Raw genomic sequence first — 9,244 nt, forward strand, 5'->3', positions numbered from 1 at the left:
GCGACGCTCTTTGAATATACTCGCGGAATAGAAATAGTCTCGCTTCGACACGATGCGACGCGACGCCTCGATGCATCTGCGAAGGACGGGGCTCATCTGAACGGAAGCGAGGATTCTTTCGGAGGCTGCGTGGTACGACATCGTATTTATTCTTTGGCTCGAATCGTCTGTATTTCTTGCAGAATACAAATTTTCAAATAATATAGGGTGACCTGTCCAGTAAATGAACACCTCCCAGTGAAGGAACGTAATCCTATTAAATGAAAAAATAACATTTATGATACCCTCTTCAGTGACGGATTTGGGACATTGGAAGTCATATTCGTTTCGTACACTTGAAGCTAAAAAGATCACGCACGTGTGCTACCTATAATTTATCAGTGACAACGTACAATTTTGTGTTTGAATACGCGAACTACTCGATACAAAACGTCTTTCGACGTTTTATATAGAACGAAACAAAACTGTTTTGCCAACACCTTATACGGTTAAACTTCCACATAGGGGACCACAAAGTTTGAACTTTTATTTATATATAATCCTGTAGATTTTGACGAGAAAATGCCAAAAATCCAAGTTTTAACGTTAGGAATTTCATGGTTCGAAAGTTATGCGTGTTCAAAGTTAGCCGGGTGAAGTTTTTGACAGGTGAAGGCTATTAAACTCGAAGAAAATGACATTGAAGAGCGAAAACGTGAAGTACAACGTTGTCCTCGTACATTTCCTTACATCTCCGAAATTAACTGAGATATTGATGCGAATATAAGAAACAAAAGGCTCTGTATAACGGACGATTTCATTTCCACCTCGTCTTGTCGCACCGTGTCACCAAGAACTAAACGAAGTTATAAAAACGAAGGGGGGGCAAGGGTTGAACCATCAAGTTTCTGTTAGAAAACAAATTGTACACTTTCACGGTCGAAGTTCCGCGTTTTCGTCGCCCGATAGCAAACACCATTCGTTCCCCCTCGGAGTCTGGTTCCGATCTCGCGATCTCCTTTAATGAAACCTTACTCGCCCCTATTTGAATAATCCTGTTTAATTAGACTCTGCTTCTCAGCCTAGTGCTCCACCTTAGCCGTTGGATTATCTTAAATTAACCGCCGATGTTCTCGTGCAGTCGATCCACGGGGCCGACAAATTTTTCTTACTACTCGCTGGATAAAGGCGCGGCTCTCCACTGGGCCGGACGAGTCGGAGTTCCGTCGCAAACTCGGTTTCTGAATCACGGCGAGAGGAGGAGGAGCATTACAGACACTCCCAGCCGTTTGTCAAAGTTAAACCGTGGAACTTGAGCGATTCCCCATCGTTTGCTTTAAAAGCAAGACGAATTCCCCATTGTCCCGCGGGTACAGGAATCCGCGTCATTAAAAGCTCCCGCTAGTTTACACTTTGCCTCGCCGAGAACAATGCAAATTGTTCTAGTCTCTAACCCCCCCTCCTCTTTCCCCGTCCCGTTTAACCAACCTTCTACACCCCCCGATTCTCGCCACTCTTGAGAGAGTGCAATTGAACCTCCTTGACAAGGGACAATGTAATTGATCCCGCGAAACGTCTCGATTATGCGCTCCACTTGACACGTTTCCCTGTGCCAAGGAGGAATTGATTGGCAGTGATTTTTGTTAACGGGAGCCAACCGATCGATCAGGCGAGTCGAACTGACAGAAATCACGGGGGACAATGACGGTGGCCTCCGATCGACGGAAGTCCCGCCGACAGGGCCGACAATTAACTCGATTTGACAAACTTCCTGATGGAAACTTCGATTACTCGGCACAGTCGATCGATAAACTAGTTAATTAAAATCCTGAAAATTCTACTGTTCGTGTCGCTAAAGGACCAACGGACACGATGTTTGTCCATTCTCGTTAGCGAAACTCGACGAGAAATTGGAAAAAAAAGAACATTTTGTGCAGCTTTGACGTGTAATGTTCCCTCTGTTTATGAACCAAAGAGTCAGGATAAAATTGAAATCTATTCCGCGTAATTCTGCCTCTTTCTTTGAGGGGCTGCTGAAAAATTTTTTTTTCGGATAATCATACCGGGCTGTAGTATCAGCTCTGTAAATGAAATCTGATCTGAACGATGTTTGTTGTTTGTTTCAAAGGAAATTGAAAATCTACGCTTCTTGGGCAGAGAATGATACATCGCCGAACATAATGTTTCAGAGTTGGTTTGATTTTATAATTCTCGTATTTACGATATTTGCGAATGTGCGAACGGTCTAGTCGATTAACGAGGGCAGAAACGCCCTTCAGCCAATTTTGGCCAGAAATGGCGATTGCTTATGCTATCATGCAAAGTTCGTGTCTCTGGTAATTATACATTATTAATTACACACCGAACAATTTTAGGAGTTTTTTGGGTCGTAGAATTTAACTCTGATATTATTGATTTGCTAGGATAAGAAACTATCTTTAGAAAACTACCCTTATAGGGGTTGATTCAATCTAAGAAATCTAAGCCTTGCTAGTTGACTTCGAATGTGATTTTAAGCAATTATGGACATATCTTCGGAAGTAAATGGTATAACTATTTAATATTAACGAAAGTTACGATTTTTAAATGAATTGAGACTTAACATTACAAAAAAGAAAACGAAATTTGAACGAAAGTTAACATTGTTATTAAATTATTATTAGTCACATCAAATTTTCTCCTCTCAACTCGTTAAACAACTCTCTTCTACTTATTACAAAATGTACCATCTAAAACAAAAAATTGTCTACGGTTACAGCAGCTACGGTTAGCAGTGTTTGCTAAACGTAATGATGGAAAATTTTGATATACCTAACCGTACCAACAAAATTACAACATTCCTATCCTAGACCAATATAAAGAATATTGAATATTATTTTATGTGACAGTGGCTAGTGAATTAAGACTTTAGTAGGAAATACAAAAAGTTTTCAGTAGTGAGATTTATGTAGAAGTTAGATTTAGTAGAAAAATAAATGTTCGCTTAGAAACAGAAGGTGACATTAAAACTCGAGACGTGAAGGATACTGACTAATATGGCTTCGAGAGACTTGAACTCGATTTATTTAACAGATCAGATGAAATATAAGTCTGTATCCTCTTCGGTCAATCTCAAGCAAGTATTAGTTTACGGAAAAGCCTAGTTTTCACGTACTTCGTGGCATGAAAATTTTTGAAATAATTCCACCTATTTTATAGAAACGGCCCACTGTGCGTCGACTGGCAAGCGAAAGCTATCAGCCGCTTATCTACGGCGTCGTCAATCCTAGGTCGCGAGAGGGTAGCAGACCCTCGACGTTTTTCCGTTTCCGTTATCGCCGGTGCGTAACAGGTAGCAGCTCGATCCTCTGGATCGAGAGGAAGGACCCGAAGGAAAGAACGTTCGGGCATAACGTTCGGGGTTGGTTCGGGCCATATTTTCTCGAAATATGTGGCGGAAGCGTGGCGCTCGGCACGGTCACCGCCTAAACATAGAATATAGACACACAGAGGAAGAGAGGGAGCGAGGGAGGAAGGGAGAAAGAGCAGTGTTCGACTCACCGAGTACGAGCAGCAGCAGAACTTGTTGCGGGAGCCGAGCCACCATTGTAGGCTCCACCACTCGCACATTTATGAATTGAAATCGGCCGATCACACCGTGCACCGATTCTACTCTCACGATCACAGCCACCGCTTGCAACAACATTCATTTAATGTTCCTCCCAGGTTTTCTCGGGTGGGCCCGCCTCTCTTCGCTTCGTCGGTGGCACACTCCGTTTAGCAGCACAGCTGGGGAAGGGGCACAAACACCCGCGCACAGCCACAAAATCAGAATCGATCCCACACTGGTCACGCGCGTGTTTTCCGCGCGCGAACACAAACGGCCGGCGCGGTCGGGCGGCCGCGGTTTCGCGATCTCCTCTTCCTCTCGCGCACACGCGGAACACGCGCAACTTCCGCCAAATCAGTTTCGGTTCCGTCCGCTTTTACCCGCTCCGGGATCCCATCGGACGCATGATCGAACTCGCTGCGCCCCGCTGAAATATCATTGGCCGGTTCGACGTGCGGATTGCCGGCGAACAAGCGCGTGCACGCTTGATCGCGAGGATTTTGCACCGCGGGGATGTTACACCTCCGCGAATCATCCGGTGACGAATCGATCGGATCGGTGTCGCAGCTCGCGATCGCTGCAATAGTTATCTGAACCCGACCCGTTCCTGTTACCCGTTTCCTGGACCCGCGGAAAGAGAAAGCGTGCTCGAAGCAGAGAGCTATTCGCCCGGGAGCTGGCGGAGGCTGATCAACGCGTATGCTCGAAGGATTCGCGCCAGAATAATTCATGGGCAAGCTTAGGCAGCCGGGCGTTAGGTGTAAATTCCTCGACTAGCCCTCCAGCGCACGTGTCAACATTTTTACGTTTATTCTAAAAAGTCGTGTAAGGGCTAATTGACGATTATATCGATGATTTTGAATGATTGAATCACGTTGTACGGACTGCTCGTATATTTCTAGTGATTGCATAATAATGAGTAGGTGAAATACAAAGTGGTGAAATCATTTCAAGAATTTTGAAACACTGTTGTACTAGTTTCAACTGAGTAGAATTGTTGAGAAAAGAAGTAAATATCAACGTGGCTTCTACATTTTGCAATTTTTATTTTCCATAAAAATCTGCAGTCTATTGATTACACTCTATCTGCTCGTTATCGATCACTCATTCGTTTATTTCACTCACACGCAACACACATCCACGTGTTCCTTAGCTACATTCTTACACTCAGAGCTTTTCTTACGTGATACTGGTGGTGTTGTACTGTATAAAACTACTCGTAGAAAAATAAGAATTCAGTGTGATAATTCAAGATAAGTTAACGAAAATTAGATCAGTACGAATTCATTTTCCTGAATCTTTCAGACCTGATCGTGCGCTGGAGGGCTTAAGTTTGTACTATGCGGCTCTGGTCAAATATTCTTTCAAGCTTTTACCGTATGAAACCGCGATGGTAAGTGGCGAAATGCTATTGGGAATTCCTTAATCTTTGGGAATCAATAGCGTGTACGATGGTGAACCGCATAGTCGGCATGCTATTTTTATGCGATCTTGGAAAAGCCGCGATTGAACCCATGGAAGTGGTTTATATTGCGTACGGTGAGAGAAATTTGAAGGCCTGTTCGACTAGTACGGTTTCTCAATTTGTAATATTCTTGAGTGGTCACGTGTTCTTAATCGAATGACTTAAGAAAATGATTCGATGAATTTATTAATTAGAAACCGAAAAGTTCTTATCGCGATGGCAAGAGGTTGTTAATAATTGGCTTGCCGGTTTTTATGCAAAATACAAATTGTTTGTATCGATTAGAATAACTTCAATGATATATGCATGTTCTCACATTTTAATCGGTTTGCTGTTTTCAATTTCAGCTACTTGTTTTCGCTATTAATGCATAAAATCCGCAGTCTGTTAATAACACAAGTGGTTCATATTGCGTGTTGTGACAGGAATATTAATTATGGCTTATTCGCCTGATACTGCTTCATTTGGTTTGTAATAATTCGACTGCGATTTTTATGCAAAATAAAAATTATCTGCATTAATTTCAAGGTACAGAAACGACGCAGACATTCACTTCTTTTCTTAATAATTTTTACCCAACTGCAATTTTGAATCTTTTAAACATTCTGTCCTAAATGCATAAAATCCGCAGTCTATTGACAATAATAGTTATTTCATTATTTCATAATGGAGCTTACTTTGAACATACTATATAATAAATAATGAATAATGTATGAATAGTGTGATGTACTCGTGAATCCTTTCATGTCATAACGAATACATAATACTCAACAGATATTGTTTTGTTGATTTCTTATAATTAGAGATGGTCTCGGAAAATGTTTCAAATTTTTTAGCTAAAAAATATAGATAACCCGAGCATAAAGTTTCTAAATAATTATAATGGATGTAGCAAATCGTTAAAACACTTTTTGTCATGAATGACCAATTTTGGAAAACAGAAATATAGACCTTTGAATGGCGGAACGTAGGTCCGTTTTAACCCAGACAATAAAGATAACAAATATAAGTAACCCTAGCATAAAGTTTGTAAATAATTATAATGGACGTAGCAAATCGTTACGGCACTTTTTGTCATGAATGTCCAATTTTGGAAAACAGATATATTAACCTTTGAATGGCGGAACGTGGATCCGTTTTGACCCAAACAATAAACATTGTCATATCACTGCTCAGTTTCTGGAAAATTATTGCAATTGACATACCTAGAGAAAGTACCTCGGAAAATATGTTTCAAACAGTTAGTAAAAAACATTGCAAACATTCTCGAGGAATATAAATTGTGTAGTTGTGAAAATGGTCCGTCACCCAAGGGTTAAATTATCAATTGTCGCCTAAATTGTATCAATTGTTCCTAAAACATTTCCGAATATATTCGCGAGATCCAAACTCTTTCAATATTCACACAATGCTAATTTAAAACAAATATATACATATTACAATAATAAATTAATTGTGGCAATAAATCCAGCTGTGCCAATGATCCTCCGTATTTTCAGACCTCTCCCGATATGCCAAAATAAATTAAAAGAACAATTTCGAAACACAAGAGCTCAACAACAAACCCGCAAATCCATCACAGTCCGAAGCATCGCGTCCATGAAGAATCTTCTAAAAACTTGGGCAGTGTGCTAACACTTATGAATTGAAGTATGTTCGACCGTCTATCTTCGAGGATCGAGTGTCCTCGTGGAAAGTGTGACGAAGCACCCCGAGACCGAAACGAGAAACAGCTCGGCTGTTCTTTTCACGGTTCGGCTCTTTAGCCAGACAACGGAATCCTGGCCGTTCCTTCGATGCAATTAGCCTCGTTAATCGATTCGCCGGGTTTCAGCGCTCGTATTTTTCCCGGGTTGGGGACCGTAAATCTTGAGGCCCTTTGTAATTGCAATTTCGTCGAAACGCCACGCCGCGCGCCGCGCCGGCCGGCCGGCGAGCGAAGAGGAAGCACTCGATATTTTATCGAGTGTCCACTTCTCCGCGCGCACTTCTCACGACCCGCGATTACTGGGAGCCGACGACCGTTGCGGTGCGGTGTCGCGATAATCTCGCCGAATATTTTTCACGGGGTTCCGGTCTGAAGCCGGCCTTTTTATTTTTTCATTAAGGAGACACGCAGCTGCGGACGGGCCGCTGTTATTCGCGGTAATTAGCGAGTCCCGGCGCTTCTTCTTGATTTCGTCCTGGGAAAATTGTTTGCCCTAGATGTTAATCATCCGGCCAGCTCGCTAATAAAAACCGCTCGTTTCGCGTCTGGCCGGCGCGGGGGAGGGATCATGAATCGCCGCGGAAATCGCGTACCCTACCTTTTTCGCTGGTTTTTCCTTGGCCGGCTGAATATGCATGACCGCGCCGAGGGAGTGTGGAGGGAGAGGGGGTGCTGTTAGCAAAACCGGGCCGGTCCACGATTTTTTCGGCGATTTGGAAAGTCGATTTCCCGGCCATGAATGCTGTCGCCGATGCGCTCCGCGGATTTTTAAGCGGAAGAATTGCTTACGGAACGGTCAACACATTTCGCGGATCGAATGCGAGGCGCCGTGCAACTTGAATTCGAGATTAACGCATTCACGACGGGATGTACCACCGGTGGTGCAAATACAACTGCCAAAATACAGCCACGTCGTGAACGTGTTAAACCCTGTTCGCAGGGAGGTGGGGGCTGCATTGAATGGGATTAAATTGATCCCCTCTTTCTCTCTCCGCGATCGTCTCGCTATCGGCATTGCTCGGATAATGGCGAAATTGATTGGATCTCGCGAAATACCGGACGAGCGTGATCGGTCCAAGAATCGGCTGCGCAGGAATTCACGGCACAGATAAAAAGCACTTTTCATAAAACGCGTGTAGACATCGGGAGTTAAAAGCTTCGAAGGGCGTGCTGTTGTTAACGCGATCAGTTCAATTCGATCGGGTACGAATTCATGCCGGGAGTGGAGCCGAAAAGCGGAGCGTCCCGATTAAAAAGAAAAAAGGAAAAAATTTTGCGATATTCCGAACATGTGATTCAGCCCTCCGGCCGGTGCGCGGTCCCGCGATGGCACCCTACCCACCCGGATTATCTTATCAAACCCGTTCCTCGAATTATGGCGATCTCTCGAGGCCGTTTGGCCGGCTGCCGAGATTTTTCGTGGATATTTTTGTCGCAGCCGTGCATCGGTCTCTGCTCCGCCCGAGCCGATCGACTAAAATGTAACGCGGAGGCCGAACATCCTCGAGCACAATCCAGCTAATTGTAAGCAAAATGATTCTACCGTTCGGACAAGGGGGATTTCCAGCCGCCTGGACACCCTCTCGTCTATCGATGGATCGAAGATACACGGAACCGGGTACGCGTTCAACGGCTTAGGGAACCGTGCCCCGCGATTTTACTCGAACGCACTGGTGTTCACTGCCCTCCGGTTTCCGTTCGAGGATCGAGTTCACACGTGGCACCCCGGCCCACCGACGACTGAAAAATCCCGCGTTCCGATCCGTTCAGGGGAGGTATGAGCCACCGCAACGACGCGTCGCACGCGGAGTCTCGCCGCCGACTGACTAGCGCCGACTCTTCTTCGGCCAACCCCTCCTGCCTGCATCGCGGTGCTTCCCGACGCGAGCACCAGAACCAGACGCTGCGGATCGGCCCGCTCTACACAAGCTTCCAGCCTTGGAAGTTTAATAAGATAGTTTATGCTCGCGGGATTCACCGCTCGACAAAGGGCCCGGCCTTTACTCGCGTCACACGTTGCCGACGTTTTTCATTTTACCGGCCGGCCGCGACGACGCACAGTGGGTCAGAGTCGCAGAAAGATGGCGAAAATTCAATTTTCTAAGTATACAGGATAGCCTGTATAACTGGTGGTATAACCGGATGATTCTATTTTGAAACAATGTGACAAATATAGATAAAAATTTTTTTTGAGGCATTGGTTTCGAGAAAATCGACTTTTAAAATCCGGCAAGTTCGCGTGCGTAGCATTTGTAAGTAGAACCGGTAGGTGATGTACAGACGCGTCGGACGATTCCTATTCAGTAGATTGTACTATCCGTTACTGACCACCCTGTATAGTAGAGTTTTGCTACTACAGACAATTTATTGTATGTAGTATCAGTGTGTAAATGCCGCTTGAATTGTTTAAATATATTGATATTTTTTAAATACATTGATTAATTAAAAATATTATTAAAAATAAAATATTAAAATTAAATATAGTGATTTGAAATATATTAAA

General features: G+C 43.9%; 1 protein-coding gene across 1 annotated transcript in view; it reads right to left on the bottom strand.

The window, feature by feature from the left end:
* The window catches only part of Neto (Neuropilin and tolloid-like), a 281,903-nt gene extending 273,351 nt beyond the window's left edge, over positions 1-8,552 (bottom strand). Inside the window, exons 1-2 of the mRNA XM_076793432.1 lie at positions 8,285-8,552; positions 3,520-3,995 (exon numbers count right to left, since the gene is read on the bottom strand). Coding sequence (XP_076649547.1) covers positions 3,520-3,664 — 145 coding nt within the window. The 5' untranslated portion in view covers positions 3,665-3,995; positions 8,285-8,552. The remainder of the gene's footprint in view (positions 1-3,519; positions 3,996-8,284) is intronic.
* Between the last annotated feature and the right edge of the window lie 692 nt (positions 8,553-9,244).

Source organism: Halictus rubicundus, chromosome 9 (assembly GCF_050948215.1).
Source record: "Halictus rubicundus isolate RS-2024b chromosome 9, iyHalRubi1_principal, whole genome shotgun sequence".
NCBI lineage: Eukaryota > Metazoa > Arthropoda > Insecta > Hymenoptera > Halictidae > Halictus > Halictus rubicundus.